At 32.4% G+C, this 26,615-nt stretch overlaps 2 protein-coding genes across 2 annotated transcripts; one reads left to right on the forward strand and one right to left on the reverse strand.

Moving 5' to 3' along the window:
- The first annotated feature begins 97 nt into the window (after positions 1–97).
- Positions 98–17,542, forward strand: LOC114334533 (SAC3 domain-containing protein 1). The gene is made up of 7 exons (XM_028284595.2): positions 98–538; positions 637–828; positions 3,531–3,692; positions 4,276–4,518; positions 11,877–12,014; positions 12,081–12,270; positions 17,384–17,542. The coding sequence occupies exons 1-7, from the start codon at positions 465–467 to the stop codon at positions 17,465–17,467; spliced, it is 1,083 nt and encodes a 360-aa protein (XP_028140396.1). The 5' UTR covers positions 98–464; the 3' UTR covers positions 17,468–17,542.
- A 2,860-nt stretch (positions 17,543–20,402) lies between these two features.
- On the reverse strand, positions 20,403–24,164 carry LOC126890327 (uncharacterized). The gene has a single exon (XM_050659193.1). It carries the CDS (start codon positions 24,162–24,164, stop codon positions 20,403–20,405), a length of 3,762 nt encoding a protein of 1,253 aa, XP_050515150.1.
- Between the last annotated feature and the right edge of the window lie 2,451 nt (positions 24,165–26,615).

Below are 26,615 nucleotides of genomic sequence, written 5' to 3' on the forward strand. Positions count from 1 at the left end.
AATAATAAATAGTAGTATAAGTATAAATAAATAAACACAAAGTTTGTTTATTACTGTTCGCATAATTTATAGGCTGTTGTTGAATTAGAATTAAGTCATTGTTTACTCTTTCTACTCATGCGCAAAAATTCCGCTACGTCGAACTATAAATTGACATAATATTTTCTTACGTTTCCAGTCCGTTTCTTACGTCTCCGTTGCGTCTACGTCTACGCTACGTCAAACTATAAATCCAACTTTAGTGTTGACTATTCTGTGGTGTTGACAAACATGACAGGCGGCAGAAAAACCGCTGACCTCGAAAACATCTCGAAGAGCGCATAAAAACTGGCCTTTAACTATTTTGGTTGAACAGTTGAACGTGAGTTGAACGGCAATTGTCAATGTCAACATAACCCGTCATTTTTGTTTATTTAAGTTTTAGAAAATAAATAAAACTAAAATAAAAAATAATTATAAAACTAATGGATAATAGTAATAATGAGGTCTATACAATTGGAACTTGCAAAGAAATGTGCCCTTTTCGTGAAGCAAGACTGTAAGCTCTTAACAGTATTAATAATTTGCCTCCAATAAATATTTTAAGACTATATTATATTAAATTTGTGAAAATCTTTTAACTATGAGTGCTTTTAGGAGAGAAAGACAAGGTTTACTTCATATTTTGGAAGTTGTTCCGGGAACCGAGAATAATAAAAATCCAAAAGCTGATGTAAAACGTGTAGTTAAAGAATTTACAAGATCAGCAGCTGGGAAATCTTTTCTGATCTCTGGAAACTTGAGACCGCCTGATGTGCTATTGAAGACCATAAATTATTTACTAGATGAGTATGTGCTTAGAGTTTTCTTTGATAAACCGTATTTTAAATGATGAAAGGCAGAAACGCATTAGAGAGTCAGGAACGAGACAGTTGAGTACTTGAGATTCTCATTAAAGATTGTATCAAGTATTCCAACTGCGTTCATGAAGATTAAAAACAACGTAAAGAATCTGAACTAGACTAGTCCGTGACTCTCTAATGCGTTTCTGCCTTAAATGTATTGAATAACCTTTGATATGCCTTTTCATTCCTACTCGCCACTCTCTTCTGTTGTGGCAGCCCTCTTCTTTAAAAATTTCTTTCCGACATCGCCTTGAAGATGCCTTTTATCCATGTGGTTGCTGGTTTTCCTCATTTTCGTTTTTCTGTGGGGGCCATTCTAACACTTTTTGAGATTCTTCTTTCCTACATTTGTTTTATTTTTCCATAGCATACTAGCTGTTGTCTTTCAGTGTCATCTATGATCGTTCTATTCCCATTTATTGTCTAATGACGTCATTTCTTACTTGTTCTAGTCTAGATCTTCTTGTTGACCTCCTCCAAAAATCCAATCTCAGTGGCTAGTAATTTAGCATTGTACTTCTTGGTTAATTGCAAGATTTCAGCTCCATAGGTTGATACTGATTTTGATATTGTGTTATAAACTCGTTTTGTATTTTCTGCTCTTATACAGGGTGTTAGTAAATAAGTATGAAAAATTTTAAGGGCTAATTCTACATGAAAAATTAATGCCAATTTGCTCTATAAACATATGTCCGCAAATGCTTAGTTTCAGAGATACGGGGTGTTGAAATTTTTATTTCAAACTGCCAATTTATTTATTGCTCTAAGACCAGCTGAGCTATGAAAATGAAATTTGGTGAGTTTTAGGAGGTAGTTATTATGAGTTTTATGACATACAATTAAGAATTTTGTATTCATCATTGGCGCGCCTACGGGCAATGGTCTGAATTATTTTAAAGAAAAAAATAGTATGCCACTGAGATATTTCGAATTAGAAATTATTTTTAAATTCCACGTCTAATTTATGATAAAAAACTTTTCCTGCCTTTTTTTTATATGATGCACTGTTTTTATGCAGAAAAATAAAACATCTTGGCGCATATTTTTCATTTCTTAATACATCATCAAGAACTATCCAATGTAATAATACTAAACTAGAACAATAACAGAAAATATTGTGCAAAGCTGCAAGAAATGTTTAAAATTATCTCCTTTACAGGTAACAGAAGAATTTTATATTCATCATTGGCGCGCGTAGGGGTAATGGTCTGAATTTTTTGAAGAAAAAAATATTATGCCACTGAGATATGTCAAACTAAAAATCATTTCTAAATTCCTCGTTCAATTGACGACAAAAAATCTTTCCTGCCTTTTTTTCATATGTGGCGCCGTTTTAATGCAAAAAAATTAAATATCTTAACGTTTACAAAGTATTTGAACTAAGTTTCTATGCATATGGAAACTACCTCAAATACTTGGTAAGCGTTAAGATGTTTTATTTTTTTGTATAAAAACGGCGTCTCGTATGAAAAAAGGAAAGAAAGATTTTTTGTCGTAAATTGAATGAGGAATTCAAAACTGATTTTTAGTTTGACATATCTCAGTGGCGTACTATTTTTTTCTTCAAAAAATTCAGACCACTACCCGTACGCGCGCCAATGATGAATATAAAATTCTTATGTTATCTGTAAAGGAGATCATTTTAAACATTTTTTGCAGCTTTGCACCTAGTTGAAATCTTATTAGTAATATTTTCTGTTATTGTTCTAGTTTAGTATTATTATATTGGATAGTTCTTGATGATGTATTAAGAAATGAAAAATATGTGCCAAGATGTTTTATTTTTCTGCATAAAAACGGTGCATCATATGAAAAAAAGGCAAGAAAGGTTTTTTATCATAAATTAGACGTGGAATTTAAAAATAATTTCTAATTCGAAATATCTCAGTGGCGTATGATTTTTTTCTTTAAAATAATTCAGACCATTGCCCGTAGGCACGCCAATGATGAATACAAAATTTTTAATTGTATGTCATAAAACTCGTAATAACTACCTCCTAAAACTCACCAAATTTCATTTTCATAGCTCAACTGGTCTTAGAGCAATAAATAAATTGGCAGTTTGAAATAAAAATTTCAACACCCCGTATCTCCGAAACTAAGCATTTGCGGACATATGTTTATAGAGCAAACTGGTGTTAATTTTTCATGTAGAATTATCCCTTAAAATTTTTCATACTTATTTACTAACACCCTGTATTTTTTTGGCACAGTACTGAATTCAGGATTCCTATCATCTGTCTTTCCTTTACTATTCTTTCTTTGTCTCATCCTATACTGTCTCATCCTGTACTCGTTAGTTTCATTCCCAGTTATACATATTTATTCCAGCTTGCAATTATCTCCTTTTCCAGGTTCCATAGTGAGATATTGTGTTTTTACCACTAGGTCCCATTTTCTGTATTCCTCTATTAGTTTCCTTGCCATATATTCTAGATCTTTCTTGTCCAAGGCAATTACAATTTGGTCATCTGCATAGTGCAGCATGTAGAGTATTGTATCTCCTATCTGTAGTCCCATTCCATTGCACTTCTTCTTCCACTGTTTCAGGGTTTCATCAATATTGAATAATACTGGTGATACACAGCATCCTTGCCTTAGTCCTTTAGTAACCAGGAAAACTTTTGATATTTTATTTTATTTTAGAGTTATAAGTAACAAAGAAGTACCATGGATGGTCAAATATGACTTTATATTAGATAGATTAAGAGCTGTAAGGCAGGATATGGTTATTCAGAATGTTTCAAGACCCCACCAAATAGTTATATTGCAACCCATTATTAGATTTCTTACTTATTCATCCTATAGGTATAGTATATCGCTAAATTTTTATACTCTTAACATTATGCTACACAACACTTTTAGAAAAAATATGTTAGTGCATGACGGTGATCTGTCAGCACCCAAGATGATGACACAATATTTTTTTGTAATATTTAATATTGTAATAATACAAAAATTGACTATAATCTATTTTACAAAAAGTTTTTTAATTAACAATTGAGAGAAGTATGTTTTGTTGCTAGTAGGATTACATAATACAGAATAAATACAAAAACTTTATTATTTTTACAATTTTATTTGAAAAAATTATAATAATACATGCTATCAAAACATTTAAGTTTTTTTTAGGGGTGAGTTACAATATTTAGTGAAACCTGTCAGTAACGGCCACTAAGAATGGAAGAACTATTGGCCGATATAGAAAGGTGGACGGTATTGCCAGTTTTTGTAGTCCACAAATTCATAAAACATTATTGGAACTTTGAATGACACGGTTCAAATGTAAAGTGTATTGGAGATAGTTTAATTGAACTTGCCAATGTTATGAAGTGATTTTTAAAAAATTGAATATCTTTCATTGTAATTCAGCTTGTCATATATTTTTTAGATGCTGTGAAGAAGCAATTAATACTTATGATCCTCATATAAACAACACCCACCTTCAAGAATGTCTTAAGAGGTTATTGTGCACATATGACTACTTTGACAATCTCGAAAAAAGCTCAAAACAAGAAATATCCAATAATTTTTTAGTTGAGAGTAGACCATATTTCGAAAGCTTGTATTTGATTTTCAATATGGGAGATGTGAGTGCTCTCAATAGGTATCTAAATCTGCCACCGCAGTGGAGGTAAGTAGGTATACATTTTTGAGTTAAATGAAAATTTTAATTGAAACAGCATACGATTAGAGAACTATTGCCTGTTTTTAAACTAGGAGGAGTAATTAAAATTACTGTAATGCTTATTTGTAATTAGTCCAACCGCAGGCAAGTTTACTCCACTAAATTATGCAATTTTGACACTATTGACATTTATGAAATTTATTTGATATCACTCAGGAAGTCAAAACAACGATTTTTTTGTAAAAAAGTGTGAAAATTAACAAATTTATTATTGTTAAATAAAAAATAAGCATAAAACAAAAAAATATCTCGACAGCGTTGCCTCAAGATATGTCTAAATAAAATATATACAAAATGCCAGGTAGGTCGGTCACGTAGTTTTTGAGTTACAATGTTTATCCTAACTTTGAAACATCCTATGGAATAATTCCGTTGGCGGATTTTCGTAAAACCTTGTTTTTTTGTTGGAACCGTGTCTTCTAAGTATTATGTTTTTTGTTTTATGTGAAAATATGGATTGGTTCATTTTTAGGAGCGAAATGACTTTGCCACCCACAATTTACGACTTTTCCAATTATTATTACCATTATCTTTTGCATTAATTTGTAATACGAAGATGGGGGCTTTGGTGACTTTGAAGCATTGTATTTAAATAATGATTAAAAGCAACCACATGATCTTGGTTTTAATGAACAATGATAACAATAACAAAACATAAAAAAAAAACAACTTAAATGTAACTTGACCTAAGTACGCAAATAACAAAGAAAGACTACTAAAAAATAACTTAATACTTTGTATTGCCTCCCCTAGCCTCTATAACTGCCTGTACACGTCGGATCATGCTGTCTATGAGGTTGCGGTGCAGATATCATCTTGCTGGATATTTTGCCATTCCTTTTCTAGAGCAGCGAAGTTCGTTAATTGAGGCTGGTGCGTCTTTGCGACCTCTAATTTTTCTACCAAGAATGTCCCAAACGTGCTCTATTGGGTTCAGATCTGGCGAACACGCTGGCCAGTTCATTTTATTAATACCAACTTCCTTTAAATATTGCGTGCCACACATTGCAGAGTGGGGTCGCGCATTATCGTGCATTAATAGAAAATCATCGGCGATATATTGAGAGAAGGGTACTACGTGATTCGCTAAAATTTCCTCAATATACCACTGTGCAGTCAACGAACCCTCAATAAATACCAATTCAGTGTGCGGCTCTCGGGATATTCCTGCCCATACCATCACCATGGCTAACGCTGGGACTGAAAGCGCACTCCGCAAATCTATCTCCAGTTTGACTTCATACTCGTCCCTCAATAAATACCAATTCAGTGTGCGGCTCTCGGGATATTACTGCCCATACCATCACCATGGCTAACGCTGGGACTGAAAGCGCACTCCGCAAATCTATCTCCAGTTTGACTTCATACTCGTTCTCTCCTATCTGATGAGTGAAGACAGTATCTCGACTCATCCATAAAAAGAACATTACTCCATTGTCCTAAATTCCAATGTAAATGTTCCCTGGAAAATTGTAGTCTAGCCACTCTGTACCGTGGAAGTAATTTGGGCCCAGTTACTGGTCTGCAACTTTGCAAACCAAATTCATGTAATCTTAGACGAACTGTAAATATACTTACATTATTGCCTCAAACCTGTTGAAGCTGATTTCTTGTTTGCACCGCTGTTAAATGACAATCCCGCAAAGCGTTGACTCATATAAAACGATCATCTAAAGCGGTAGTTTTGCGCTTCCTGCCACTTTACGCTTGTTTGTTCCAGTTTGTATAAAACGTTCCACTACCCTTTGGATGGTATAGCGATGAGTGTGTAGTACTCTAGCCACATATTCATAATTTCGCTTATCTTCAACCAGGGGCCTGATTCTAAATCAAATTTCGACACTAAACAAGTCGCTTTCAATATGGCGACGGTTGAAATGCGATTGTGCGAGCCTTGTGGATTTTAGTTGAACTAACGAAGTGACGTCATGAAATAGCGACTATCGAAATTAATAGCGACTTTAAAAAGGGTGTTGATATTATAATTTCGACTGTCGAAATTATTTGACACGGAGATGAATGATTGGCCAAAAGCGAGGTTAGGTTTAGTTTAGATGTGTTTTGTTTATTTCTTGCAAGGAAAACTAAAGCAAAAGGTATTAAAATATAGCTGGGTTTAATTGAAATTTGCTTGTTTTGAGGAATTAGATAGAATAGTATTAAATTAGAAATATAATAATTGAGAATGTCCACAACATGAATCATCAACTCAATGAAAGATGTAAGGTAATAATCTGGGAAAATTAGTAAAAAACAAGAAAAGTTAATTACCAGCTATTTTATTGCTGGACATGCTGAAATCAAATCTTAAGACTTCCTATATTAGTAATATAGCTGTGCAAAGTCCACAGAAAGTGTGCTATTTTGTTTATAAACAAATTAGTGCTCCGAAATCTTTTTTTATTATTGCTCTATAACTCCGAAAATTTTAACTTTAAACCAAAACACTCACATAAAAATTGACAGTAATTCTGCACATTGATAATTTATTCCAATTTCCTTCGACGGAAATTTTCCTCGGAAAATTCGGGTTTTCCAAACAAAATCTTTAATTTTCAACTAAAATTTGAGGGAAGTAATTATTTATCAATAATTAAATAATTTGGTGACAGTGACATAAATCTTTTTTGTTATAAGTGTCTTGAAGATATGAAAATTTGTATGTACAAAGAGGACCGGAATTAAAAGGTATCTAATGGTTCAAAGATTAAAATCCTGTTGTTTATAACTCTGTCGCAAATGCCGGTCAAATTTGACCGGTTATACCTGGAATCACTCCTCGCAATTCAATTTGTTTTTCTTCGTAAAGGACACAGAAGCCGTGCCCTTTTCAACAGCGTTAACTTAATTTAATTAAATCTAATATTTTCTGAGGGGTTCTATTTGTTTATAAGCCAAAAAATTGTTTCTTTATAACATTCCTGAGACCGCTCAAATGGTCCAATTTCAATCCTGTAAGGAACGTTGAATAGGTATAGTGCCTTTTTATACGAAAATCATAGTTATTCTGGTGTATCATAATCTTTCTGGTTATTATTTCGACCGAAATTTTTTAATTAACATTTTAATTATTGCTAAACTATTGGTTAGATTGTCGCCGGTCTCCTGATATACAGAGAGGGGCTAAATTATGGAATAAATTCATTTTCTCTAAAATGGACGATTTTAGAGAAAAATCCCGAAACAGGTCGATTTTTATTTTTAAATTAAATTTCTTGGCATATATTTCAAACTAGTGACGTCATCCATCCGAGCGTGATGACGTAATCGATTATTTTTTTAAATAGGAATAGGGGTTCGTGTTGTAGCTCATTTACAAAGGCGTTCAATTATCTATTCAGTATTATAAACATTAATATCATTATTTATACAGGGAGGCCAAAAAAATTTTTGAATTAAATTAATTGACGCAAGAAGAAGAATGCATGTAATTTATTTAACTCAAAATACATTCTATTGCTGTCAGAAAATAGAAAAAAATGTTTATTTTGCAAATAAACATTGCTTTTAGCTTAAATTAAATGTTCAAACTGCCAATAGGTAGGAGGGAGGCTGTTTGTGATTTAATTTAAGCGAAAAGAAATGCTTATTTGTGAAATAAACCTTTTCTTCTATTTTCTGACAGCAGTACAATGTATTTTGAGTTAAATAAATTGCATACATTCTTTTTGCGCCAATTAATTTAATTAAAAAATTTGTTTTGGCAACCCTGTATAAATACCTAATGATAATAATGTTTATATTACTGAATAGAGAATTAAACGCCCTTTCAAATGACCTACCACACGACCCCTATTCCCATTAACAAAATTATCGATTACGTCATCACGCTCAGATGGATGACGTCACTAGTAAGAAATATATGCCAAAAAATTGTAATTTAAAAATAAAAATCGACCTCTTTCGGGATTTTGCTCCAAAATCGTCCGTTTTAAAGAAATGAATTTATTCCATAATTTAGCCCCTCTGTATAATCTACTATAATAAATCTTTCATGTCATCAATTATTTAATTATTGATAAATAATTAGGTACTTCCCTAAAATTTTAATTGAAAATTGCAGATTTTTTGGGAAAACTCGGATTTTCTGAGTAAAATTTTTGTTGAAGGAAATCGGAAAAAAAATAACTTTGTGCAGAACTAAATTACGGTGAATTTTTATTTGAGTGTTTTTGGCTCAAAGGAAAAATTTTAGGAGTTACAGACCACTAATTGAAAAATAAAGAAGATTTAGAAGTGCTAATTTGTTTATAAATAAAATAACACACTTTCTGCGGACTTGTCATACCCCATATTACTAATAAAGTAACGCATAAATTCGTTATTACGTAAAGTGGTTACTTTAAGGAAAATTCCCGAAACACGTCGATTTTTATTTTTAAATTACGGTTTTTTGGCATATATATCATACTAGTGAAGTCATCCATCTGGGCGTGATGACTTAATCGATGATTTTTTTAAATGAGAATAGGGGTCATATGATAGCTCATTTAAAAGGGTATTCAATTCTGTATCCAAGAATATAAACATTAACATAATTATTTATACAGTGTGTTCAAAAAACATTTTTTAATTAAAATAAGTGAGACAAAAAGAAGAATATAATGTAATTATTTAATTCAAAATACATTTTACTACTGTCAGTAAACAGAAAAAAATTTTACTTGACAAATAAACATTGATTTTCGCTTAAACGAAATGTTCAAACTGCCAAGCGACAGGTGGGTGGCAGCTTTAATATTGAATTTAAGCAAAAAACAATATTTATTTCTCAAATAAACATTTTTTTCCTGTTTTCTGACAACAGTAAAACGTATTTTGAATTAAATAAATTACGTACATTCTTCTTTTTGTTTCAATTATTTTAATTAAAAAAATGTTTTTTGAACACCCTGTATAAATAATTAGGTAAATGTTTATATTAGTGAATAGAGAATTGAATACCCTTTCAAATGAGCTATCACATGACCATTCTCATTTAAAAAAATCATCGATTACGTCATCGCGCCCAGATGGATGACGTCACTAGTATGATATATATGCCAAAAAATCTGAATCTAAAAATAAAAATCGACCCGTTTCAGGATTTTTCATTAATGTCGCTGGTTTACGAAATAATGAATTTATGCGTTACTTTATGGACGCACTGTAAATGCAATCTTAAGATTCGATTTTAGCAATAAAATAGCTGGTAAATAATTTTTCCCAAAAATGGCATTTTTTCGATAATTTTCCCAGACTATCAACAAGTTCCAATAAACGGGAGCGCCAACCCAAATTCTGAGCAGTCTCAACATGATAAGATTAATATCCCCAGTTGTAACTAATATCGAAATGAATAAGAATCGCTATATTCTGCGGCTGTCATGGCGGTGTCGAAATGAAATTGCGACTGTCGAAATGAATTAGAATCAGGGCCCAGAGCAACGGCTTTCGCACAATCTTCGACACCAGAACCATGATCAATCATAGGTAAACAAAATCTAAGTGTCAATATGATATAATGATAACAGTCACCAAAGCCACCTCGTCGTATTACAAAATAACTCCAAAATAATCATAACTAAAAAAGTCTTAAATTCTGGGTGGCAAATTCATTTGGCTCTAAAAAATGAACCAAGGCATACTTTGACATGAAACAAAAAACACAATGCTTAGTAGACATGGTTGTAACCGAAAAATAAGGTTTTACAAAAATTTGCAAACGAAATCATTCCACAGGATGTTTCAAAGCTAGGATAAAAAAACCACGTTTTAATTAACACCGTACAATAAGTCAAATATAAAATTTTATCAAAAAACTGACTATACCAAATTAAAATTTATAAATTTATACACAGTGTGCTAAAAAAAGAATGTGTGTGTACTTTGTACGTACGTAAGAAGTTATACTTCTATTATATGATTTCTTAAAAATAAATATACTTTAAACAGTTTGTTTTAATTTTTTTTAAACACCAAACTAATTTTGTGCTTACCGCTTTCAAAAAAATAAAAAAAGGTATAGGATTGCTCCGGATTCGAACTCAAGACCTCTGGATCTCTAGCCGAATGCTATACCAAATACGCTACGAGGACTGTGTCTGTATCGGTTCGGACGTACCTAATGACAATTTACGGTAACAAACAGACAAGGTGAAGTATCATAAATATACAATAAAATGTTTTAATAATACTCATCTTACTCCTGAGGAAATCAAATTCAAAGACACAAAAATTATAAGTAATAAATATATTTACTAAAAACACTAATTAGTCGAGGCATTGAAGCACAAAAAATGGCCTTACTATCGATTTTTGGTGCAGTAAGACGGATTTTAATGCAGTTTGGTGCGTTGGATTTGTGAGAATGTCAGGAAATTTTGTGAACTAATGTAATGAATAAGAAATCTGAAATTGCATTTGTGCATAAGAAAAATGCATTTCAAAAGTGCATTTTGAAATAGGCAATTATTATAAGTTTGTAACTCGGTAAATAGTTGGGCAACATCCCGATTAATTATTTTTAATTATGTTTTAAGTCCATATAATAGTCTAAGACGTCAATAGCCATTAATAATAAACAAAAAAATTTTCCTTATGGTGATCGAACCAAGTACTAACACGTCCGTAACTAGATACATACCGCTAGCCTACGCAGACACTTGCTAGACACGGGCGATATTAGGTATAAAAAAACAAATCGGTAAGTAAAAATTTTAAAGAAAATAATTACTACATACTTAAATGTATTATAAAATTAATATATTCCTAAATTTTAGAAGAAACATTCGTAAATAGATACATTTATACAAAACATTCGTAAACACAAAAGCATGTAGGTACCTACCTGCACATAATAATTGCCTATTTCAAAATGCATTTTTCTTATGCACAAATGCAATTTGAGATTTCTTATTCATTACATTAGTTCACAAAATTTCCTGACATTCTCACGAATCCAACGCACCAATCCGCATTAAAATCGGTCTTACTGCAAAAAAATCGACACTTCAATCCTTCAATGCCTCGACTAAATATATTCTTTTTACACCTTTTCTTGCACTGATATATTTATACATAACTTGAAAGATTTAGCAACTAAACGCCATACTGTCTGTGTGCGCATGCGCGCAGTTTTATGAAATTTTACTCTCAATCGCGCTTAAAGAAGTATAACTTCAAAAATTATTAAAATAGGGATAAAAATTTAAATACTTTGAATTTGACCAAAATTTTCTCCGTTGCGTTTTTTTTGCATCTGAGTGTAGATGATAATATTGTATGCCTTTTTTCTTGTATAAATGTTTAATTTATGTTTCTAGAACTTCCTTAGTGAAAACATCTATGAGGATATGTCTGAATTATGTAAATAGAAACATTTCCAAAGTTATTAAACTGTCTAAACAATTGCCATTGTCTCTTCAAATGATAGCTTTTCTTCACTTGCCGGAAATACGAAGGTAAATACCTATAGAATATGTTTCTTTTGGGATTAGTTACCATTGTTTCCCATTCTCTGGTTTTAGGATAACTTTGAAAATCATGTCATCGGCATATCATAGTAAAAATTTGAGATTTCCTCTAGATGTTCTGTCAGATATGCTTCTATATAATTCTGTAAACGAATTGATAAAAGACTGCAATTATTATGGTTTAAAAACTGAACAAGGTGGAGTTCACTTTATGAAGTGTGATTTTCTTGAAGATAAAGTCAAGGTAAAATTAAAAATATCATTTTTTGTTGGTCTTTAAGAAAAGATGACCATTTATGTAATTTTCCCATCTAGTTTTAATCCCATGTTTTATTCAAAAGCCACTAATGATGAATGAAAACAAAAAGAGGCGACTACAGTTTAAATTTCCTGACTTAAATTTAGTGGTAGCGGAGCCCAAGCGGGGATTTTAACAGTTACTCGAGCGCGTCTGATTATGACATGGGAGAAACCTTCTACCCTGTAAATGTACCCCTACCATATATTGAATCTTAATACAGGGGAGCTCATTAGGGGACCCGAAACAAAATCTATCCTTAGAAAAACTCTAAATCAGATTACTTAAGTCAGATTAAGATATAGCCCGATCAGAGAACACAAAATTTTACGAAAACCTCCAAAAAAATAAATTACGGATGAAAATTTGGAAATAGGTAGTTGAAATTGTCTATTATTATATAAGAAAAAGTTTACAATTCTACATCCCCTCCATTTTACAAAAATTGGGAAATACGGGGTGAAAAATATTTTCTCGTGAGTGAAAAAATATACGTTCAAAATAGGCCCGGAATTGGATAAAATGACTAATTCTAAGCAACTTTTGTTCTATAGAGTTTTTTCACTAAGTCAATACTTTTCTAGTTATTTGCGAGTGAATATGTTCATTTTTAACAAAAAAACATGTTTATGGACGGTTTTTCGCAGATAACTCAAAAGTAAGTACTCTAGCGAAAAAAATATTCGTAGTAAAAATATAGCTTATAAAAAATTGAATAAAATGGTGTATGCGTGAGGTCTGCAGACCCAGTATAAGCAGAGTTGTAGCTAATGAAAAGTAGGTTCTTCTTTGTCAAATTCCAAATCGAATATTTAAATGTGAAATAACCAAAAAACAGCACTTTTCGGGAAAAATTCATTATAACTTTTTTAAAGTGTTTAAAAAAAGGTTTATTTGTGTTTTAAAAAAATTTCTAACATTAAAAATAAGTGAGTTACGCTCAAAATATTGTTGATCCCTTTTATTTTTTGGTACAAAAATCGCGAAAATCACCTCCTAATTAGCTTCCCAAATAAAATTACATAATCGTAACCGCTTCACAAGTTACTTTACTTATGTATTGTTTATATTATCTATAAGTTTCATTGGTTCAAAGTGCTCAGTTTTGAAAAAAATGGGTTTAAAATAAAACATTTTTTTTAATTAAAAAAAAAATGGAATTGTTCATGGAATTAACTTAAAAATTATTAGAAATACCAAAAATCTTAAAGAGTAATAAAATGCACGTTTTGCATTTCTGAATATTTTTCCTTTTTGTTTTCTTGTTATACTAAAATTGATTATGCTATGGCTGTTCAAAATTTGCCTAAACTCATGATTAGTTACTCGTTCAAGCCATTTTAAATACAGCTTTTTCAAAAATAAGCACTTTGAACCGATGAAACTTACAGATCATATAAATAATACATAAGCAAGGTAACTTATGAAGTGGTAATGATAAAATTTATTTGTGATGCTAATTAGGGGGTGATTTTCGCGATTTTTTTACCAAAAAATAAAAGGGAGCAACAATATTTTGAGCGTAACTCACTTACTTTTAATGTTACAGTTTTTTTGAAAAACAAAAATAATCCCCAAAATTTTCCCCGAAAAGTGCTCCGTTTTTGGGTTATTTCACATTGAAATATTCGATTTGGAGTTTTATGAAGAAGAACCTACTTTTCATTAGCTACAACTCTGCTTCTACTGGGTCTACAGACCTCAAGCATACACCATTTTTTTATAAGCTATATTTTTGCTAAGAATATTTTTTTCGCTGAAATACTTACTTTTTGAGTTATCTCCGAAAAACGTCCAAAAACATGTTTTTTTCTGTTAAAAATGAACATATTCACTGGCAAATAACTCGAAAAGTATTGACTTAGGGAAAAAAACTCTATAGAACAAAAGTTGCTTAGAATTAGTCATTTTATCCAATTCCGGACTTATTTTGAATGTATATTTTTCACCTTCGAGAGGGGGGTATTCCCCTCTATTTTTGAAAAATGGAGGGGATGTAGAATTGTAAACTTTTTCTTATATATAATAATAGACAATTTCAATTACGTATTCCCAAATTTTCATCCTTCCTTTATTTTTTTTTGGGTCAGATTGTTCTTTGATCGGGATAATAAGGTAAGTTAAGTACATGCAGAACAGTGTATATTTAAAAAATCTGACGTTTTGAGCGGGGCGTAAGAAAATGGGTGAGTTACAAAGTTTTACAAGAAAAAAGCGAATATTTCGAGAAGTAAACGTCAGATCGAAAAAATAAAAAATACGTGTTCAATATTTTTTAAAAATCTATCGAATGATACCAAACACGACCCGCCACTGAGAGGGGGAGTAAATTTAAAATTTTAAATAGGAACCCCGCAATATTTCGCAAAATAAACATCAGATCGAAAAACTACAAAATATACGTATTCAATATTTTTGAAAAATCTATCGGATGGCACCAAACACGACCCCCCACGGGGGTGGGGTGGGGGTTATTTTAAAATATTAAAGAGGAGCCCCCATTTTTTCTTGCAGATTTGGATTCCTTACGTAAAAATAAGATAGATGGCGCTATAATCGGAAAAAACGGTTATTGGAACTGGGAAATTATATTAAAAAATGGAAAGTCCCCACTTAAATGGAAAACTTTTCTTAACTTTTTTTGGTTTTAGAACCTAATTTTCACAACCCAATAGGTCCCCATAACGCTCGAGTAACTGCAAATGTAGCATACTTTCCCCCCTACTACACTGCCGTGCTAGGCCCAAAGGCGGTAACTAATATTTGACAAAATGGTGACAAAATCGATTTCAAAATTGATTGCTAAAATTTTGGCCCGTTAGGGATTTATGGACTAGCTAATAGTTTTTATGCATGGATATATGCCCCAGTTTATTAAGGGAACCATTAATTATATTTTAAAACAAAGTTTTATATAAAAAAAGGTAGATACCGCTAAAACGTTTTATCAAAAATTACTATAAAACTAAGCCTATTAGCGGTATGTGGTTTACAGTTGTGATTGATATGAAATAAAAAGCTTTTCTGTGTATTAAAGGTTATTAAATTGAAAGAATTAAAGTACTATTAAATGTTATTATTTTGTTGAGCCACAATATGACAACAACAAATTGACAATATTTAGTTGTCGTTATATGTTTTATTTCAAGAGTCAATAAATAAATATTGGTTCATTAATAATAATGTTCTATTTGTGATTCAATATAGACAATTAAATAGACAACCAAGTGTACATACAAAAAACGTATTTATTATTACAATGGTATTACCTCATAATAAACATTTTTTATAAAATCTTTTATAGTGCGTCTAATAATTTGACCAGAAACTGTACTTATACTACGAAAAAAAAACAGAATCTGTTCAGATTGTTATCAGATGTTTAAACATCTGCTGATGTTAAGCGTTTTAAAGAATTCTTAAAGTGTGAATGTAAACCACACTTTTCATTTTCTCAGCTATTATATTTTTATTTTGTTTCTTAGCGACAAAGGTTTCCTATTTTACGACATGTTATTATAGAGCTTTAAGATTTTTATGATCGCCGACACCGACCCTAATATTATTATGCAGGTTATTTTTAATCTAATTTTAGATAAATACGATAAGTAATAATATAGTATTGGGTATTTCACAATATTATATTCGGTAAAATACCATCATTACTTACAGTAGGGCAAATTTTAACATTTTATTAGTGTTGTATTGTACAAACTAGTTATATGTTATGATTAAAATATAATCACATTGTCTTTTGGACCGAAAGATACCTAATGATGGGATATATAAGATTTTTAAAATATTCAAATAAATTTTTTTATCATTATCCATTCTTAGAAAATTTATAAAGGAATAAAACCAGCATTTTTGTATAAAACTTAGGTAAATAATTCTCAAAAGATTAAGTAAAGATATCCCAAATCTACAAGAAATCCCGTATCTATAATAGCATTGAATAACTAGACATAGCTTGTATTTAAACAAAAAAAATTCAATCAATGGGACTGCTAATGCCATGTACGGCCAACAAAGGGTTAATTACAGAAAACTTTAAGTATGAAACAAATCTTGCGCCTGTACAGGCTGAACATAATTTTTTTCCACCTCTTGTAATTGCTTTACAATAAATTGTTCTCTTTCTATAATATTGTCTTCAGTGGTTTCACCTCGTGTTTCACAACTCTTACTCGACTCTACTTGATTTTCTAAAAAAACATAAAATATTTTAAGTCACTTTTTCTAAAAATGTTTGTGGACAGGTTGTGGATATATTATTAAGTTTTTAAAACCTAATTAAAAAGAAAAAGAAATATTTTTTAAATATGAAAATCTCTTACCGCCTAATTCAAGATATAAATATTTCCACTTGGCGCAGAGTCATATTGTTTAGGACAACATAATTGGTTAATTCTTGAAATACTATAAACAAAAATGAAAATGAATTTCAGTAGATATAATAATCTCGAAAAGTTCTTACCATCCTCGCTAATTATTTCTTTTACTAACAGAACTCTTTAACTAACACAATAATCTAACATTGTACAGTTAGGCTGAATTTACTTTGTAATATTAAGGCGATTTGGCGGTTTCTAAATGTAGGCGTAGCATTCTTGAAAGTGTATTAGCTGTAAGTGCAATATGCTAAGGCAGTGGTTCCCAACCTTTTATGTCTGGCGACCCACCTTCTGATGTTTTTTCATATTCGCGACCCATCCCACACCCATCATGATGCATATATGTACGCTACTCAGCTACTGTAAGAGCCACGCCGCGACCCACCGGTTGGGAAGCGCTGTGCTAAGGTATATGGACGGCTACTGTAGCAGATACCGTCAAAACACCATAGTATTTAACATTTGCCGCCAAATGGCTTAGTATTTTAATTAAAAAGTGTAGATACCGCTAACAAAATTGCAATTTTATTTAAAATATAATGCTTCTACAAATCCAAAGACTTTGTAAATATATACTAAATAAAAAATCAGTTACCGCCTTTGGGCTTAGCACTTCAGTATAAGTTTATTCTTAAACAAATTGGTTACTAACATTGTATTTTTAGATGAAACCACGGCGTAGTAAAGAAATCGACAAAACATTGGAAGATACTGATATTAGTATGTTTTTATTGTATGGAGATAACTGATAAAAATCCACTAGAAATATTTTTTATTGTATATATTTTGAAAAAAATTGTTTTTTAATAAAACTTTTATTTGTTTTTGATTGATTTATAAATTATAATACTTAACAGCAATAGCAAATAGTTACATCACAAGCACAAACTTACTGAAGAGAACATGGCTGATACCTGGCACAACAGATGGCATTCAGATAGATCACATACTATGCTTAGTTTTTAAACCTGGAGGAGTAAACTAAAAAGACAGATTCACACCCAAGGAAGTCACTAGAAAAATCACCAAATACATCTTTTTTGGTTGATCATGTCAGCCTTCAAAAGTAATCCATAAATATATTATACTAATACGTCGCTAGTAATTGTACTGCAACAGTTCGGCCTATTTCCCCGTGTTAAATCCCATAAGAAATCGCTAAGGTCCATTCTGGTCATTTTTGTCTCGTTTTACGGTAGAGGCGCGAAGGCTCGTCTGATCGTGACGTGTGAGGTATCGTAGGAAAGTGGAGGGGTAAGAATAATTTAACACAAAAAACAAAGAGAACGGCAGAGCCAAAACGGTACTATAGCATATCACCGTTATTATCAGTCCGATCATGACGTGTGAGGTATCGTAGGAAAGTGGAGGGGGTAAGGAATAAGCTAATACAAAAAAACAAAGAGGATGACCAAAACGGCACTACAGCATATCTCCGTTGTTATTGATCAGATCGTGATGTGTGAGGTATCATAGGAAAGTGAAGGGGGTAAGGAATAAGCTAATGCAAAAAACAAAGAGGACGGCCAAAACGGTACTACAGCATATCTCCGTTGTTATTGATCAGATCGTGACGTGTGAAGTATCGTAGGTAAAGGGAGGAATAGCGAATATGTTGCGAAAACAATAACCGCGACATTGCCAAAAGGAGTATTGTATCATGGAATTACAATGGCTGCATTGTCAGAGAAACATTTGGAATGTAGCGTCTAAACGACTTACCGTATAAGACACAATAGAATCATTAGGACATTATATCCAAACCACCGAACATACATGACATGCTCTCACTTTCATCTTTCGTTCTTTATCTTTGCCCAAACCATCTAGCATCTATAAGACATCATAAAAAACACACACTCTCTCTCTCTCTCTCTCTCTCTCTCTCTCTCTCTCTCTCTCTCTTCTCTCTCTCCCTCTCTCTCTCTCTCTCTCGAAACAATTAATAAAAGATACAGGTGTCGATAAAAACAACATAGCAGCGTGGGAGGTAATACTAGAAATAGAATAGGACGAACATGTACCATTCTTATGACCAAAGCAACAATCATCCTCAATATAATCTTCTATAATCTTCTATACATGAATCTCCCTCCATTCATACACCTGGTCATTACAAAGAATATAATAACATTCTTAAGATCAAACCAACAAACATCCACCGTCTTCTATTATTGAATACTACTATACATGAATCTCCCTCCATTCATACACCTGGTCATTACAAAGAACATATAACATTCTTAAGATCAGACCGACAAACATACACAATATAATATTCTCTGATTGGATCTACATGGATCTTCCTCCAATCGTACACTTGCTATTTACAAAGATTGTAAGTTGCATACTTTATTTCATATACGGCAAGTAGGGTAATATTATGTAGGTTGGTATTATACTTGTCACATAAAAATGGGATTATCTGTTTTATTAGAAAAATCGTTTAACAATATAGCATAGCACAATCAGTTGTTTGATATATAGATATGAGTTATACGTCGACATAGAAAAGGTATTTAATATAGTGAAAATAAGTTGTATTATTGAAATAGAAAAATACATGTACTGTATTTTACCTATGACCATAAACAAATTTAGACTACATAGACTGAAAAAATGTTAGCAAGGACAGTCAAGCAGTAAGTAATGGTTAATATGTAAACGTTAATAAAATAATGTTAGTATCTAAGCGATGAAATGTGTGTAAAGCGATTTATAAAAATAATGTAAGCATGCAATGAATGAAAGGTAGCCAATTCGGTCGAACATAAATTTGTTGAAAAAACAAAAATATATTCTTAACAGCGATCACCAACGTGAAGGTACGACTACATCGACCGCCAGGTTAGTAGGGGTGATGGTTAGTAGGAATGATTTTTACATTATATGATAATATATTTAATAATAGTGATATACTTAACTTACTAAGATCAGCTCTTTACTTGGTTTAGTAGACATCTTTTTATTGATCTGTTGGACATCTTTTATGTATTCTTATTAATGTTAAAACACCGATACTTTGGTATCAATTCATTCGTTACTAAGTTCTATAGTATTCAAAAATGAATTATTAGGGGAAAATAACTGTAGGTTATCTAATCTTAAAACTAGGGATTTTTTCGACTCCTGTATTTTGATAGGATATCGAAGACTTAAAACTAAATCGGGGAAAGAAGACCATTAAGTTATCGATTGTTTTAACTTGGAGGCTACACGAGCAACGGCTCTGGAATTAACCAGAACGGCTCATTAATTTGCCAGTGGTCCATATCAGATATCTTTTTTTTGGTCATAACTAAACATCTTTTTTAGGGGCATACTTAATTATACTAAATTTAGAGATAATATATACAAAACTACGATCAACTAGAATCATCATATGATATAAAAACAATGAGTGTGGGAAAGGTTGAGGAATGTAGTAAAAAGGGCCTGTTCCAGATATCATTATGTTAGTTGTAATAAATAAAGTTATAAAAAATTACAATATTCAATCATCTAAATAATCTTAGTGACGTAAAAACGATTAGTGATAGGGTGATAAGAGGAATATAATAAAAAAATTGTACATTTGTAATAAATAAAGTTTTAAGACCAACTTCAATCAGCATCCATCTTAAAGTCAATAGAATAATCAATGATAAATGTTAAAATAAGTTTATTCAAATCTTTGTGTTAAATCTAATCAACATCCATCTCAAGAGTATCAATTAAATAGTGCCCAAAGGGAAGCGTATCATAAGAACCCTGAATGTGATGTCTTTTATCATCATTGGGGCTTAGCGCAATCTTACTTTGAGTTATAGAATAAACTTTGTGTTTATCAGAGCGTATAAGATTTTGTGAGGTGACCTTTGCTGTAAAGGTATCTAAACATTCTACGTAGTCCTCAAAAGTAATTTTAGTATTTACTACAGATTTCTTTACCCCCTTCGCCTTCTTTGTCACACCATAATTTCGTATAATATTATCAACTTCATCATCGTCATACTCTTGTTCTTTCAACTTCCCCCTCAGCTTTTTAATGTCAACATCTGTGGTAGCTGCTTTTGTCGTGTATAATTTCGATCGGAGTCCTATGTAGTCGGTCATAATGCAGCCATTATTCTCATCTTTCATTATGCCCAATACCTTCTTATTAACCAGAGGGATGCCGTAAATGTTATCTTTAGGATAGTCTGAGGTATCAAAATATTTATAGCAATCATGTATCATTGCTTCATACGGGTCTTTTTCCCGTATCTCCACGATCACACTATCAGTATCGGTATAGCAGGTCGAAAAGTTTTCTCCGAACCTGCTAGCTAAGTAGCCATATTGGAAATCATATATGGTCGTTTTCGCCAAGTCTAAAATACTCATTCCAACATAAATCGGTTTAACTAACCATATTTCCACTCTATGCATCTCAACAGCAATCAAATTTTCATTAAAGATAGTAGCGTTTTTAAACAGGGGGCTACTTATTCTAGCTTCAGCTCCATAACGACCCTCCCACTCTGTCAGCAATTTAATATCAACGCGCCTGCGCACACCCTCTAAAGTCTTACCAAACACTGCATTGTTCATAAGCTTAAACAGATTCTTTTCAAACTCATTTTTTGATGCCTTCCGGAGATTTGTATTCAAATCGATGTATGACTTTAACCAAGGAGACTGCTTAAATTTCAAGACTCGATGAATCTTTTTTAGTATTAATCCATAAGCTAGCGCTTGCTTCAAGGCTCTGTAATGAATTACATATCTTTCTTTATCATGAAGGGTAGCCATTAATTTGGTCAGCTCTCGCGGACGTTTAGGAGGTTTCATAGTTTTCGGGTTCAAGGATTGGGGACAGAATGGGATGTCTTTATGACGATCATGGAGATGTTGAGGGTACTCCAGATCGACCTCGAGAATGCACCCTTCAGAAGAATCGTCCGGAATACTAAGAACGTCGATGTTAGTATCAGACCACTCGAAACCTCCATACGGAAGATATTGTGACATTGCCCAACCATATTGATTATTGACATCGAAATACATCAGATAGGAGTCGGGCTTCGATGGGTCGTAAGATGCCATGTACTTGTTATTAGCATGAACACGACGTTTCGAGCAAACTTGACTCAAACCACCACGAATGCCACGCTCTACAAACAAATGCATATCTGGATCAGTTAAAAGTTCAAGTTCCTGTTTTGTATACTTAAGCATCGCATCCCACGTGAATCCAGGCAGAGTAAAGTATTGAGCGGGGTCAAGATTATATGTTTCGAGACAACTGGAGCGGAACCGTTCGAAAACGTCGGCAAGAAGAAGAATATCGGTTTTCATGTAGAGATCGACGTAATCTCCGAGAGAAGAACAAGAGAATGAGGACCACACTTGGAGGGCGCGACAATAGTGACGACGAGGACATGGTTTATCCTCAAGTTTATTATAAAAAAACTCGATAGACGGCAGACATGTTTCAATAAAACGATCGAAAGAATCAATATAATCATAAGGCATGATACCTTTCACAGTAAGAAGATTGAACTGCTCCTCGGGAAGGAAAACATATTGAGAGCGGAGATTAGGATATTCGATCAAATAAGAAGAGAGCTTATCGAGAGAAGACGCCATAAATCGAAAACTATCGATGAAACGAAATTTAATTCGAGCATCATTAATGTGTTTAGTGAAAGAAATATATTTTTCCTTAGTAATAGGAAGAAGATCTACAGGACCTTTGATGTGAGTAGCAATATCATTAATAATGAAATGCGCGTCATATCCACTGAGGTTATGAAATATCACAGGGATAGTGTGAGCATCTTTGTAATTAATATTACAGCCTTCATGAGCTGCAAATCTATAATTATTTTCTGGGATCAGGTGATTATGGTCTCGCATTTTCTTATCACTGGGGGAGAAGCGCTGCTCGCAAATATGACAATGAGTGGCTGCTTGAAAATCACTCTCTTGCTGAAATGTCATATTAATATCAAACGGACACATAAACACCGTAGAAACATCCTCAGCAAGCTGATTTAGTTCATCTGCGAACCATTTCATGCAATCTTTTCCACGATATGATTTGTAAAATGACAGAGAATCATCATAGGAACATTTAAAGTAATACCCAACAGCAGCAGGTATATGTTTTTGATAGGTCGTCTTTTCTGCTCTATGTTCCAGAACGCTTTCAAGATCTGCGTATACCGCGAAGGGGGCTTTTAGTTTATTCCTGAAATTCTTAAATTTTAACATTTTATGGCTTTCTTCAGGCATTTTAATGGCAGTATCATTAATCCTTATACAGTCTTCTGTGTGAGCTTCTAGCTGTGTAGACGATAAAAATGGTTGTAAACACCTATCACAGAGAACATCTGATCGCCCTTTACACCATGTCTTATGAACATTCAACTTTTCTTGCGATCGAAAGTAATGGAGGCAGCCATCACAGAAATATTTTGTTCCATCTTCATTGCTAAGCTGCTTGGAAAGGAGGCGAGATAGATTTTTTATCCAAACGTAATGATATCTAATGGGACCTTGCTCGTCATATTTATCTTGTATCAAAAGCAGATTCACATGCTTATCCTTCTTGTTTTTTGTTAGGAAGGTTGGGAGGGTCGTATAGTTTTTCTTCTCTTTTTTCAAAATGTATACATTGATCGATATATTATTCTGCTTTTCAAAATTAGGAATCTGTTTGATGGTCATTGGCCACTGAATACCCTTAAGTTTTAATATGGTCGAGTAGTGCGGATAAGATGACATTAAATCAGAGTTACTCCGACAAGGATATAATGCCGATATGACAGCCCATGCAAAGCATGCCTCATCATCATTCTTAACATTAATGCATGCCTGTTGTCTTTTTATCTGAGCGGGAAGATCAATGTATGAGGAACCAAGCTGTGGTGTAAATTTGTTTATATTAACCCCCAGGTTAACAATCGCTTTTAGTGCCCAGCCACTATCTCTCTCTTGGAATTCTTCCAAGTCTCTGTTGATGGGTTCTACTACTTTTTTCTCGAACCATTCATCAAGATTGGTGTCTCTATAAATGGCTGAGTTTGAAGTAGTGAAGTACTTTGTTTCATTTATCATCTTTTCACCTTGAGCAATCTCGAACTCTCCTCCAAATGCTATGTTAACTTTCACTGCAGCGTTATTTTTTAAGACATTCTGGATTCGTCGCTTGAACAGAGCTTTACAATCAACCAGGAAACTACCTGGGTCCTTGTGTTTAAGGTTCGAAATGACTCCAGTCTGAATTCTTGAATTAAATGTAGATACAGAGTCTTCCCAATGTACCCTACGCTTTGCAGTCTCCGGTCGAGTTTTTAGTCCCGCCCCCTTCTTTTGTTCAACCTTCAGTTGCTTACTCAACGTTTTCACCTGCCTCATTTGGGCTTCGAGGTGCTGCTTTTCGCCAATCGTCTTTGCAAACCTCATTCTATTATGAATCATTTTAATCGCTTTCCTACACTCTATTAACCCTTTTCTTAACTTTTCATCATTATACTTGTTTTGAATTAAACCTAAGATGGATGCTATAAATTTAATCATTGCAATAATTGCCATTTTAAAAATGTCAAAATTCAAAAGAAATTAATAAGCACCAAGTTAGATTAAAATATAGATAAATTTCAAAAATCTTTCGAATTTAAAACTCGATAATATTTATAATATTAAAATTTGAATAAGAAATTAAAAAATTTATATTAAAAATTTTCAAAATATACCTCTCACCAGAGCACGTCTGAACGATTTAAAACTCACCAGAGCACACGTCTAAATGATTTACCAAAGCACTGAATGAAGATCTGAAACAGAATGAGAAAATACAAGTTGCGTCAAGTATTTAGTAAACATTGGTCGGACGGAAAACTGAATGGTGATACGTTATGCTCAAAAGGCCCCTGAAATGAGTAGATTTGTGCTTGTTTTCTCATAAGAATCAACGTAAAAGTGCTGTATTTAACATATTTATCGAACTTGGTTACATTTTTTTCCCTTCATGTACGATATGTATAAATTTAAAATTTCAAATGTAAACATGTAAAAATCCTGATTACCCCCACCACCTTGACCACTAACACAATCATTAATTCAAAATAATACCATTAAATTTTCATTCATGGAATAAAAATTGTTTCAACAATTAAGCATAACACACACAATTGTTTGCTATGCTGATATGATGTATATGTTATCATAGAAAAGTATTTAACGTGATGTAATAAGCAGTATAGATGAAATAAAGAAATGTCTTACTATCTTTATCTACAACCATAAATTAAGTTAGAAAAAACATATCACATAAAAACGTATCACATAACAACGTATCACGCTAAAATGGAACTAGGCAGACATAGAAACAATGGAAGAAAACTTTTGGACGAAGCGAGTTATTTAATGGCGTCCAAGGGCAATTAAAAAGAAGTAGAGGCAGACCTCAAACAAGATGGACTAATGATATCAAGCGAATGGATATAAAAAAACAGCAAACAGATAATATGAATAAACACACCCAAGGTAGGCTTTTATCCGACGATGGATAGAATAGCTGATGGATCACATAACATATCTCCGCATAGATAGTAAAATGTAATGAATATATAAGCTTATAGTATATAACACAATATATAAAGTATGTGAGAGAAAACAGTAAAAGGAATACAAAACAGTAGTTCAGATAGTAGTCTCCATGGGAAAGACAGCATGACACTTTTCCTCTCTCCGTATATCACTTCTTGTAATATATTGGCGGTAATCAAAAAATAGACATGGCGTTGGATCAAAAGACACTATGATGTTCTTCCTCTTTCCTTCTGGCACTTCAATCGTTTTCTGGGTCAAATCGTCAGACACATGACAATGCTTCGTCTTTTCACCTGTAATGTTTTCTGTTTCACGTCATTTTCTTTCATTTTTTAATGATAGATGGCCTTCTTGACTTACGTCTAGCCAGGGTTATGTCATGTGATGGTTTGCAGTCAATAAAATACGATTAAGAAAAATCCATAATTTGAGTAATATATTATATTATATGACATTTTATATGGAACGAAACACTTCTTAATGCACATTCGTCGTAAAAGTTGTAGGCGTAAGCAAAAATATCATTTGCAGTGATATGGTAGAAAATGAATCAGATAGAGTGTATGACGCTGACGTGTACTGAGAAAAATATGAAGCCGAGACCATTTCAGACCATTATTATTTACTTTATACAAAATGCAATAGGGTCTATATATAAGTTGACATTGAGTTAAGTCCTGCACGGTCGTTTACACCAGCTATCATTAAATCTGATAAATCATTTGGAAAACTAGAGAGAATATCATATTATTCATGTGAATGGGTGGAATTTTTGAATATTATACAAAACAAAATTATTAATATATGTTTCCAAGAACCTCTGAATCCGAGGAAATACTAAGAAAATGATCCGATAGAATACCTGTGTGAAGAGTTTACAACAATTTATCTATTCGAACGTGAAAATACAAAGTTTATTTCCAGCATAAAACATGGTGTGTACATTGAGTTGATTCGAGACCAAAGAACTTTTGTTTATTCACAAAAGTATTATCCACCAAAGAGTGAGGCTTTTATGTTCACTTAATTTTAGTGTATACTATTATATCATTGCAAATATAATAAAAACTCCTGTTCCTCTTCTATAAATTTGTTGGAGCTAGTGCAAATTAAAATTTCATGCAATTTTAGTATTTTAAGTATTGCTTTAGCAGAGATTATATATTACTATAGAGATAAAATATTGTTAGATTTACATCAATAAATGTCGTTTATATAATGATAGTTTTATATACGAAATAACCTTCCACCACATGTTAAAACATGTTACCTAAAATAGTACAATATTTAATAAATTTTCTCTAAGACAACGTGACG

Source organism: Diabrotica virgifera, chromosome 8 (assembly GCF_917563875.1).
Source record: "Diabrotica virgifera virgifera chromosome 8, PGI_DIABVI_V3a".
Lineage (NCBI taxonomy): Eukaryota > Metazoa > Arthropoda > Insecta > Coleoptera > Chrysomelidae > Diabrotica > Diabrotica virgifera.